We start from the raw sequence: 12,102 nt of genomic DNA, 5'->3' as shown, positions 1-12,102 counted from the left end.
TACAAGTCATTTTCAGTGAGTTATGCCCAAGAATCAACCATTTTAGTGAAACAATTTCAGAGAGATCTGTAGTAAACGGCATGTTTACAGTCACTATACAAGCTCTACATATAGGGATATCCCCCCCTAGTGGTGAAAATAAAGCCCTAACCCTGTGTTTGCTGTCATGGGAATTATTGTTTATATTTGAGTAAATCTTACCATTAATCTGCTTGTCTGGTCTTGAAGGTCCACTGGACTCATAGTGAGAAGAGACTGGGAGCTCACTGCAGGAGGTTCTGAAGGAAAGATTAATTATCAGAAAATGGTAATTTAGGAGGGAGAGCTTGCTGAGAACAGGACGTCTGCAGGTTCTTAACATTTCTTATATTCAATAAAAACAAACAAAAAAAAATCACAAACATTTTCCTGTGGCATTTTAAAATCTATTTCCTTTATCCTTAAGACTTTATATCAAGCTCTATGAAGTTAAATTAAACTAATAATAATTACAAACACATTTATTGAGTTTAAAGGGGCACTATGTAGTTTTGGAGAACGAATTCAAACTCAGAATTTCAATATTTACAATATTAATGATGTAATAATGCGGTGGCAGGGTTCGCCACATATAAACAAAGTAAAACAGTATGAAACTGCGTTGTCCTTTAAGCTCAGTTTGTTTATACTGTTGTTCAGTTCAGTTGATTATATGTGGCGGACCCTGCCATCTTTCTAGCTTCAAACAGCATTCTGGGGACCTTATTTTCCTCTGAGAACAGCTTGTTTATTCATTTATGGAAAAAGTATATACTTCTGAGTTTGTATTATTGCCTCATTAATATTGAAAATATTGAAATTCTGTGTTCAAATTTCTGTGTTCAAATTTCTTCTCCAAAAACTACATTGTGCCCCTTCAAACCTACCACTGCAGCTGTTTCTGTCTTTTTGCTTTATACTTGCAATTACCTGGTGGCAAAATGTAGATTAACCTAACTCATTTTAATAACCAAGTTCCTGCATAAAACCGACCTCTGCAGCAGATATTGACTACATACCTTTACCTGCAATGCTTGGACAAGAAAAAGTAGGATTTGTCCAAAAATCTGTCTTAAATTTGCTTAAAAATCATCTTGGAGCAGTTTTCAAAAGTCTTAAATCAAAGTTTTTAACAAGTCTGGAGACAAATATCAGAGGTTAGTGGACAAAACGTAACATTTCAGCCCAGATAAATTATGTAAGATGATTAAAATGCAGCTAAAAATTGCATGCTTACCCTTACAAACCATCAGAGGACACTAAAGGGACAACAGATTCAGGGTATCTACTGCTTTCGAGTCCAGATTTTTCTAAAGAGGACAAGCTGCTGTTATAGGAGATCACAGCCTACACAGAATTTTAACGGAGCGAATCGAAGAAATGTACAGTAAAATGTAAATTGGTGTTTTTAGGATGCTTTCCACTGTTGCCTTCCAGCCTCCGAGCATTAGGCATACAAGAGGGATTTATTTTTAGATATAACTCTTGCCAAATGTTGCTTTAATCTTCACGGTGACTGCACTTATGGGACAGTGGGAATGTGGCGGTGCTGAAACATTCAATAACACCAGATGGTATCAATTGGAAAGATCATAGTGAATCAATGCAAACATTTTACAAGCTAAAGCGCTGTGGGTGAGGAGGATTTTCCAGGTGTTATTTTTCTTCAGTTGTCATAAAAAAACACTTCCTCGTGAATATAATCCCACGGTGATAAGGCAACAAATATCTGTTGTTTTTATCACTTACTTTGTGCTGATAAAGATGGAGGCAAGATGAGGTCATGGCTCATTTCATGAAAGAAAACTATGATTTCAGTTTAACAGTTTGCTTTAATATAATTATAAATATGGTTAGGGCAAATGAACATTTTCAATAGTCAAAGATGTTGTGTTGTTGTGTTCCAAAAGGCACAATTTGTAATCTCATTCATGAGTAGTTGATAAAAAACTGGAGACACTTCCTTCAGTTGTCGCTCACAGTCCACAGTCCTCAGAGTCCACAAGCTTTGTCTCGTTATCCACAAAGGGAGGTTTCAGGAAACCGTTTTCCCCAAGAGGAAGTCTGCGTATTCTTTCCTGCGCAGCACTCGATGCATCTTAAAGGTGTTGGGTGAGGTGTTGGAGAAGGCCATCATGCGCTTGCGAAGCTCACTGAACGCCCCCTCGGCCACCAGCTGCACCCTCATTGGCCCGATGCTGCCTTTGATACGGAACGACTTGTAGACGGCCGAGTCCTGCTGCAGACAGATGTCCAACTGGAGAGGACGGAGATGAAAAAAGAGGAATGAAGAATTTTATGATGAAGAAAAATAAGCCGTGAGATGTTGCTACATACTTGTGTTAAGGTTTGTCTTACCTTGTATCGCTGTTCCTCTGTGAGATTTCTCACACCTTTCAGCTCCAAGAAGACCTGGTAATGAGGATCTGAGCCGCCTATTGAATCTCCTACGACACCACAGAGAAGATTTATTAAAGTACAAACTCACCCTGACTACCCAGGTCAGTGCACTTCAGGTCAAGGAAAACTAACGTTCCAAAGTAGGTGCAAAACCGAAACAGATCCAGTTCCATGCTGGTGGAAAAGGAGCATTAGGAGTGTGACTGAGGGGAATGATGGAAAAAGTCTTACCCATGATGCCGCTCTCAGCGCAGCAGTAGTCGACCAGCTGGGCTGCTGGCCACTGAGAAACAGCTTTCTTCAGAGCGTCGAGGAACAACGCCTCGGACACTTTCTCCCCTCGAACGCTCAACATCTGACCCCGTCTGACGGAAGAGGGAGGGAAATACTTTGCTTTGCCGTATACTTTAAAAATCATCATACAGAACATTACGTGCAACATCATATAGGGCTGGGTACCAAACCTCGATACACCGAGGCACTAACTGAATGTACTACTGAGTATCAAAACATGGCTTGTCATTTGGTACCAAATTTCGAGAGCATAGGAAAAAAAATCTCAGCCCCAGCATGAGATGATATGCAGTATATGAACAAATATTAAAATCTACCTGTATTGAAACTCAACAATGGGACACTTGTTGTGGAATCCGACAACTTTCACAATGTCTCCAACGCGATATCTGTAACACAGTGAAAAAGTGTCAGGGTCATTATGGAGTCAGAGCACGGATCATGATATCACAAAGCATTTTCAGACTGGGGGCGCTGCTCATTTTATCTTGATAGAGTGCAGTCGAGTGAAACCACATCGCAACGCCAACGACTCAAAGCAATTATTGAATATAATTTCTCACTTCTCTGGCCTGTGATTGGGAAGTTCGCTAAACTCTCCGATTGAAGCGACAACTAACAAAATAAATAAATTGACCGATATTTCAGTTTCACTCAGGAACAACATCATAGATTCTTAGACTTTCATTCATCATTAAATTCATCGTGAAATCAGACCTGAAGAGTCCTGAAGCGTTTGTTACAACAAGCTCGTAGTTCTGTCCCTCCTCCACCTCCTCCATCAGCAGGGTGTGAGGCGTCTCCTCCTCCAGGCTGCTCTCTGGCAGGAACTCGCAGAACATTGAACGAGGACACAGCATGTAGCGCCTGTTAGGCTCCTGAGGCCACAGGTTCACCCCGATCAGACCTGCAGGGGCCCGCACACATTAGAGCTAATGAGACTAACCATAAATGAGTTTCTTCTTCTTGGAAATGCATTAAACACATCCGAGCAGCTTCAAAACCTTTTACTGGCACTTTAAATGGCTGTTCTCACAGTGGTGCTCCTACCTTCAGTAGCAGCATAGAAAGGCGAATAGAAAGGCACTCCTTGGCAGTAGTTCTCCCTCAACATTTCCCCGTATATTTGATTGGAGCCTGAATCCACCGCCAGCACCAGGTGGAGGTGAGGCCACAGCCGCTTGGCGATCCCACGGAAGCCTTCCTGGAAGTGTGCCCGGAGCTGAGCCGCCCTCTCTGGGTCCGGCTTCATCAGCGCCTCGAGCCCGGACCTCACTTTGGGCTCCAGGGCCAGAGCGCTGCTGACCCTCCCTCGCTCAATGTCCTCCACCAGCTCCTGCCAGCGATCCTGTGGGACGGAGAGGAGACGGGATGGAAATTACTTTTCTAATCCTTCGTTCATCAAACTAATTATCAGAGCTTTTCATTTGGCCGGTGGGAGGCTGACACCTGACTCGAGATCTCGCTAAACTTTACTAGAAAATGCCCTGCAGGGACTCAAACCGGGCATGCGCGAAGGACACGAGACTTAAAGACATTTCCAACGAATAAACTAGTGCTGCTGTTGGAAGAAAATGCCATCTCTTCAATATACAAAAGCTTTTAAGGGATTAAGATGACGTCCTTGTAGTAGAAAAACTTTTATTTTTTATGTCTTCAATCACATGAAGTAAAAAGCATGATAAAAATAAAAACCAAAGGAGTAAAAGTCACCATGTCATGCTACCTTTGTCTGTTTAACACACCATGACATGGGCTATGCTTTACCTGTAAAGCACTGAAAGCATAGAAGACTGTGGAGGCGAAGTTGGACTCCAGTGTTCCCACACTGGGATCTTTGAGAGCAAACAGGAGATGCAGGTAGAGAGTGTCCTTCTCACTGGGAACCTGAAAGAGAGGACAGATGAAAGTACGGTTCAAAAGTGGAAGATGTTCAACAAATTCGGCATGAAAGTACTGCCTGTTTCAAATACTGTCAATCAATCATACATAACAACACACAGCTGATCGTCTCACACCTCAAAGGCGGGTGCTGGCGTGGTGTAGAGGTTGAGCATGTGGCGTGAGGAGGCTGGTGTGGAGGAGTTTGGTCCGATGGGAATACCGGCCTCAGACTGGCGAAAAGTGGGTGAGTAGAAGAACTTGGTGGTTCGCTGGAGGCTGTCGGTCGCAGGAAACGCTTGTCGCATGGCATCCAAACACACAGTCACTCCCTGGTGGACACACGTGAATAAATATTGTTATTAACACAGTTGTACGTGCACAACATGCGGGTCAGAAGAACATGGTCGTTGTCGAGCTTCACCTGCAGGAAGAACTCAGTGTTGGTGTCCTTGGTGCTGAGCAGCATGGCGCTGGCTCCTGACGTCCCGGAAGTCATGGCCAGGATCAGCGGCTTCTCAGCGATGATCACCTTCTCCTCGCCTCCCGCGATGCGTCTGACGAGCTCACGGTAGTGCTCGTACGTTGTGATGGGATGACGTGCTCGGAAGCCATCGCTGTCTGAAAAATAATCATAAAACAACCCGTTATACAGTTTCAAGTCAATCCTCTCCTTATGAGTCATTTCTCTAAATTATCTTGAAGTCTTCATCTAACTGATGCAGACGATGAGATGTGGGTAATAGCTGAGAGGAGTGAGTAAGTGGATCGAGAATTATCGAGATTATAGTACATCACAGATACTGTTCCATTTGTCACATGAACCTTCCTTCTCATTAGTTTACAGGGATGTCACCTACAGTAATATCTTTCACCTTTAACTCCACATGTGCTGAGGTGCAGTCTGACATTCTGGCATCTGATGAAGACAACGGTTTGGTGGACTTTGGACGTGCATAGGGAGTTTTGTTTATTCAAAAAATAGCCACTCATTAATGGTTAAATAAGGGAAATATATATGTTATTTTATTTAAATAATATTTTATTTGATATAATTCACTTGTATCACATATTCTGTCAATGAAATGCGTAAACTGTGATTTTGTTATTTATGTCTGTCCGTCCTGGGAGAGGGATCCCTCTTCTGTGGCTCTTCCATCTTTTTTCCCCCTATTAAAAGTTTTTCCTCACTCGAATCGAGGGCCAAAGGCCAGAGGATGCAGCTCACTGTACAGACTGTGAAGCCCACTGAGAAAATGTGATTGTGATTTTGGGTTATATAGATAATAATTGTATTCACTGTTGTCACAATTTCTTGCGAGGTGGGGCCCTCTTTCTTCTTGCCCTCAGTACAATCCTGGCTACGGCCCTGCCGTCATGCTTACAGTGCAGCCTATAGGCTCTGATTACATATACAACACATAACGTTACATCACAGCAGACAGAGGACAGATCAGTGTCACTCCTCACTGTTATTTGTACTACAACAGGGCCAAATCTTTCCTCACACTCTCCTCTTGTCTTACCTTTAATTGAGCTGAAGTCATACTGTCTTCCATAACATGTGTTTGCGTTTTTACTCAGGCGCCCCAGCAGAGTCTCCTCCTGGACCCGCCTCACGTTCACAGTGTCGGCTTCAAGTTTCCTCCTCTGCCGCCTGCCCAGCCAGCCCACTCCCTTCACCGCCAGGTACTGACTGAGCAGACTGCTCAGCGTCCGCTGTTCACCCTTCATCTTCGAGCTTATGTCCCTCCAAACGAGCGCCATCCCGACCAGCGAGCACACACCGAGGGCAGCGGGCAGGGGAGGCGGCATCGCTGTGCGGAGGAGCCCGGCGTTACACAAGGAAGACACGTAAGAGGCGGATGAGCCAGGTGAGGGCGCTGTTAGCCAACATTACACCGTTACATACATCATCAACAGTCAAGGTAGCTACCTGTACGCTGTTGTGCCACCTGACTGACATCACAGCCCCTCTTCTTATCATGTCACGCATTCACTTTCATCACGTTTAAGCTACTTACCCTCATTTTGCACCATGATGGCGACAACAGCCGATACAGCCGCTAAACAAAGCGGGACAGCAACGCGAACCCAGGAGAAAGCCATTCAGAACAAGTAATGTGACTTAACTTATCCGCGTTTTAACTGTTGAGCGTGAATTATAATGTTTAAGAGACATTATGTGGAGACGGAAGAGCCTCAACTTTTGCCTTCGCAGACGTCTGAGCTGCTTCCGTGTTTGGGTCGCAGCCGATCGCGCTGATTGGCTGACTGCGGGGTGACGTAGGTCCGTCCCATCAACACAGACACAACCACAAAAAACAAACAAAACGTTTAATTCTTCAATCTTTTCTTTTAATCTTCTTTCTTTTCTTTTATTTGTTTATATTTGATCATCATATAGTTTCCATATAGAAAATGTATTATAAATGTGAATGTTCCCATACTTGTTTCTAGTTTCCAGTCTTTGTCAAATGCTCATTAGAGGCCTCGCACACCCCCACCCTCCGACTGCTCTGACTGAAGTTGGGTGAGTTGCACTGGGATACAATAGTAGGAGTTTGTCCCACATTAACAGGTGCTACAGGAACGCGTGGGAGATGTCACTGACGGCCCAGTGTGTGCACTCCCACACAGTCATGAGAGGAGGTTTAATTAATAAGTGGGGGTGTAGGGACTTTAATATGAAATTTAAATGATGTTATTCATTTAAAATGTCAATAACTCCCAAATGTCTAATCACACACTCTTACAACACACCCCATAGATCTACAGATGCTTTCATTTAAAAAAATAAATAAAGAAAAAATCAAACATTTTGTAGATGGAAGCACAAACAGACAGTCTTAATTATAGTCACAATTATTGTTTTATTATTATTTTGTTTGAGCCTCTATTGCAGTGAAATATGCCATGATCAAAAACATCATTTCTTATATTCGGCACATAACATATTAAGTCTGTGATCAGTGATCTGAGCATCAGAGCAGTGACATCAGTGGTGTTGTCTTGCCTCTGGCTGTACATTAGTCCACAGAAACCCCTTCATCATCTCTGCTCCTCAGAACCTGCACAGATCAGAGAAAACACTGAAACCTTTGATGAGCTGGAAACGTTCAATCAGAGGGACCCTGCACTTCTGCTCACCTGTTTCATTTCCATGGTGACAGCTGATAATGAAAAGAGCACAGGACGTTATGAAAACGATGAGCACATGATCAAGCTCATTTTAGACGTGTCTCTTTGGACTAACCTGCCCAGTAAGAGGAAGGTAGCGCGGAGGGTCCATCGACAGACGCGGCGTGGAGCAGCTCAGCCAGCCACGACACTTCAGCTGGGTTGTCGACGAGAAACTCCTCGGGTTCGTCCACACAGAACTCAAACTCTGACACGGTCAACAGAAACACAGAGATTCTCAATGCGTCCTCTCGATTTACAGCCAAAAACACCTCTAAAACAAATGTAGTAGTTCATGAAGCTGTCTTGATTAAACATGATAAGCAGCCATTATTTTCCTTTCAGCTGACCTGTGACAGAATCTTCTTCCTCCTCATCATCATCTTTGGACCAGGCTGTGGTCGTTTCAACTGCAACGCTGCAGTCAGACATGGAGGATGTGAGGCTCTGGAGTCTGCGTGTTAGGCGTTTTGTGTCACAGATGTAGGCCTCTCTGTAGAACTGAGTGGCTGCAAAGAGACGGAGAAAAAGAAAAAGACACATTTGGATTGTGATTGTGTGAGAAACTGGTTTAAAAGTCCCAGAATATCTGTTTCACTGGTGTGATTTTCAAAATACTTTGGCTGAGGATGAGAATAATAGACTTCATGAGGTTTTACCAATGATACACTTTAGTTTGGTACTGAATCATCATGAAAAACCAGGTCTCAAATCACAAAATAATAACATAAATAACAACAAAAATTTTAAAATAATTTTGCTTCAGTTTGACATATAAAGGACTTGAGGAGTGATCTGAAAGATGAGATTGCAGCTGACCCTCCATGTCTTCCAGCTGTTGGATGTAGCTGGCTGCATCTCTGGTGCTGATGTGGACCCGGTGAGTGTCACTGAGGTGCTTCAAGACGTGTTTGGAGTGGAAGGCTGAAGGAGAGTAATACACCAGCTTAGGGAGGCACAGAGAGCCGACTGCAGAGATTTCAAACCTGCGGCCCTGAAGAGCAAGAGAGAGGTGTAGGAAGAAGTATTTAAATCTAATACCACACTGAATTTAATCTGTTATGAGCATTATAGTAAGGAAAATGTAGTAAAATGACTTAATAAAGGAAAAATGTCAAATGTCTTCATTTGGTTTTCTTCCCTGTTGCTATATTTACTCTGAAAGACAAGCAAACAAAAAGATTGATCGTTCTTTATCTTTTTCTCATTGCTTTTTTTTATATATTTGTACACTCATATAAATTGCAATAATGTTTTGTGCCCCTCACAGCATCTAGCTGCTTAATAATCTCAATATGTTTCCTTATTAAATGTGTGCTCAGGTGTGGACCGACCTGGAAAGTGAAGCGGTCAATATCAGTCCAGGAGAAATCATACAGTCGACACTGCTTCCCCTCCACCTCCTTCAGAAAATACAATCAGTTTACACTAATTATACATGCAGAAGTGAATTTATTATAAAGTTTGTTTACATCAATAAGTCAAACCCTTCAAATATAAATGTGTATATGCTTTGTGTTGGGCTGACCTGATAGACATGGACTCCTTTCAATGTCACACCAATAAGGACTGAACTCTTCAGGTCTTTTTTCTCCTGCACATAAAATAACAGAAGAGGAAGAAGAGTTATGTATTTCGATCATGAGCTCATGTAACAGATGTTGTGTTGATGCTTTCGGCTTCATTACAGTCAAAGTGTTTTTGAGATTTTTGGTTCATTTCAACAGTCTGCAGAGTGCGACCGACCCGTCTCATCCTGTAGAAGGTGACCGGTCCATCCTGCAGGCTGCTGGCCTCTTTTATAAACTGCAGGACAGCTTGGCTGTGCGACAGACCTCTCAGCTCGACGTGCACCACCGGACACTGCTGGAGCAGGAAGTCTCGTCCACGGCGCTTTATCAGCTGAGGACACACACAGGTTACTGTACACACACACACACACACACACACACACACACGGATATGGTTATGTTTTCCAACATTAAGTCCACTTTTTTACCCAAGAGGGGAAGTAATCTTCAGGAAGAAAGTAATGTCTGTGTTTCCTCTCCTGTCCCTCCTCCTCCTCTTCATCACTCCCCTGTCTCAGCTCCAGATCTCCAACTTCAGCCTGAAGCGCAGAAGCTGCCAGCTGGAAGAACAAAGCTTCCTGATGGCGGCTCTGTGAGTGCAGCACCTTCTGCCTCAGCTCAGCGTAGTAGAGCTGCTGCACCTTGCTGCTCCTTAAATGACCAAAATCATTTGACATCAAGACATTTTTTTTTCTTTTTTAAATTGATATTTTAAGAGATTATGTTTTTAACTGATAGGGCTGAACATTCATAGTTTGAATATGAGCAGACGGATAAATATTCTTCAGAAAAAGATGCTCATGAGAGACCAACTTACAATATCAGCCGCCCGCTCTCTACATAATATTGCACCCTCAGGAATAAGATGAATGGGATCTGAATATGTAGAATAAATATTTCAGCAGTCAAGAAGAGAAATATTGCTCAACCTGATTTTTGCAATGCTGGCTCTACTGTCCTGACAGTCTAGTTAATATTCAAAGAGACAAACAGAAATCATGTAACAAAGACCTGATGGACATTAAATGTGTTATTTGTAAGATATGGCCAGAATTCAAAGGTAGCTCCATTAATATAGGAGGCAGCATAATCGTTCATAGCTAATTAGCTCAGTAAGCTGTGTAGCTAGTGGCCTTATTAGCTGATGGGTGTTTGCCTGGACACTGCCTCTGAGCAAGTTGGAAGACAGTGGATATAGTATGGAGGCGATTTACAGCAGCTCTGGGAAAGGAGAGGCAGGAAATGGCCGAGGATCAAGAGAGAGTCGGGCATCAGCAGCAAGTGAAAACAGCGTGTAGAGTTGTTTTAAACTGAATTCTGGCCGCATCTTACACATTTGCTGTCTAAGTTGTAAGATAATAGATCCTTCCCTGAACAATAATGAAACAGTTTGTATTTGTGTCAGTATTTATCACTGTATGCGAGTTCGAGAGTTCACTGAGGCACACTGCTGCGTAAAATACTGTAGATAAATCTTCTGAGATAAGGATTGCACAAAGAAAAAATAACTCACCGTTAAGGATCCTCTGTTCCATCTTTTGCCAAAGTACTTACTCAGCTTTTGCTCCAAATCAACAAAAAGGTATTCATTATCTGAGGAACACAATACATTCAATCAACACAGAGAAAACAAGGCTATAGTGTCCTCTAACTGCCTCCCTAAATTTCAGCATCCCACAATAAATTAATTCAAAACATTTTCTCTTGCACTCCCACACTGACACTAACTGACCTCTGAGAACAGCCAGACCGAAGACTTGGAGCTCACTGACGCCGAGCTGCTTCAACACGCTGTTCAACACCTCCTGGCCTCTGGATCTCACCTACAAAACACGCGTACCACACATCAAGAATAGATACATACTTTAAAATCCAGATCAGTAACAGCTATGTAAAGTGTTCAGATTCAGTCACGTGATCTTGATATGAAACAAATCCCTGTTAACTAACAAATTAAATCTGTGGTCACTATATTCTTCCAATTCCATGTGATGCACTGGAATCAAAAGGTGAAATAATGAAATAAAAAATGAGATGAGACTGAAAGTCCACTCACTCTGACAGTACAGTCCAGGTGCTGCTTGTTCGGAAGAAGGATACACACTTGTCGTTTCTGCGTCGTCCTCATGGTCACACAGGCTTCAGCTCGTCTCCGGCCTCAATTTATCCTCCTCCTGTCCTCCCACGGCCGACCGAAACAAGTCAGCTCTCCTCCCTTTAACTTGACACGTAATGACTTCTGACTCTCACAGGAAAGCATCAGATCCTCACATTGCAGAGGCGGCAACCAGAGAATGTTTTGGGGTTTTTGCTTGAAAAGATTACTGAAACTGTCTGTGATTAATGATGAATTAATTATGGCAATAGAAATGGTGGAGCAAAGATAACAAACATTATTACAAGCAACTGCTTTGAAAGGAATTACTACACAGCATGACCGGATCTGTCAAAGCTGAGAGACACTAAAGGGCAAATTTCAGACTGAACTGAGAGGTGAAATATGTTTGTATGAAAGAAATGTGTTTTAAGTAAAAATGCAGTGTCTAACAATATCCTACCACCTGAACCTGTGGTAAGCTAAAGCTGCGTTTCCACTCCAGGAATAATACCCTCCACAGGGACCAGGGTCAAAATGTGTTTTTTGTTCACTGTGCTTCACAACATCAACATGGAGTTACAGAAACACAGAACAAGACGGATGAAAGATGAAGTCCAGAAATCACAATGTAGTCGCAGTTTTTCATATGTAAGCAGACCA

At 42.8% G+C, this 12,102-nt stretch overlaps 2 protein-coding genes across 2 annotated transcripts; both read right to left on the bottom strand.

Moving 5' to 3' along the window:
- Nucleotides 1–1,830: 1,830 nt before the first annotated feature.
- On the bottom strand, nucleotides 1,831–6,848 carry ghdc (GH3 domain containing). Its single transcript, XM_084342104.1, has 11 exons — nucleotides 6,618–6,848; nucleotides 6,120–6,410; nucleotides 5,018–5,214; nucleotides 4,731–4,925; nucleotides 4,480–4,599; nucleotides 3,763–4,060; nucleotides 3,430–3,619; nucleotides 3,030–3,101; nucleotides 2,650–2,783; nucleotides 2,377–2,465; nucleotides 1,831–2,275 (listed from the first exon to the last, which is right to left on the bottom strand). Exons 1-11 carry the CDS (start codon nucleotides 6,700–6,702, stop codon nucleotides 2,054–2,056), a joined length of 1,893 nt encoding a protein of 630 aa, XP_084198230.1. The 5' UTR covers nucleotides 6,703–6,848; the 3' UTR covers nucleotides 1,831–2,053.
- A 624-nt stretch (nucleotides 6,849–7,472) lies between these two features.
- Nucleotides 7,473–11,836, bottom strand: LOC311250194 (FERM domain-containing protein 6-like). Its single transcript, XM_084341770.1, has 13 exons — nucleotides 11,401–11,836; nucleotides 11,077–11,167; nucleotides 10,858–10,937; nucleotides 10,162–10,220; nucleotides 9,773–9,995; nucleotides 9,520–9,675; nucleotides 9,302–9,367; nucleotides 9,108–9,176; nucleotides 8,593–8,767; nucleotides 8,124–8,282; nucleotides 7,850–7,981; nucleotides 7,744–7,766; nucleotides 7,473–7,664 (listed from the first exon to the last, which is right to left on the bottom strand). The coding sequence occupies exons 1-13, from the start codon at nucleotides 11,470–11,472 to the stop codon at nucleotides 7,623–7,625; spliced, it is 1,347 nt and encodes a 448-aa protein (XP_084197896.1). The 5' UTR covers nucleotides 11,473–11,836; the 3' UTR covers nucleotides 7,473–7,622.
- Between the last annotated feature and the right edge of the window lie 266 nt (nucleotides 11,837–12,102).

This window comes from Pagrus pagrus (assembly GCF_965226575.1).
Source record: "Pagrus pagrus genome assembly, chromosome: 21".
Taxonomy (NCBI): domain Eukaryota; kingdom Metazoa; phylum Chordata; class Actinopteri; order Spariformes; family Sparidae; genus Pagrus; species Pagrus pagrus.
The sequence above is the reverse complement of the archived record's forward strand: the minus strand, read 5'-3'. Positions and strand labels throughout refer to the sequence as shown.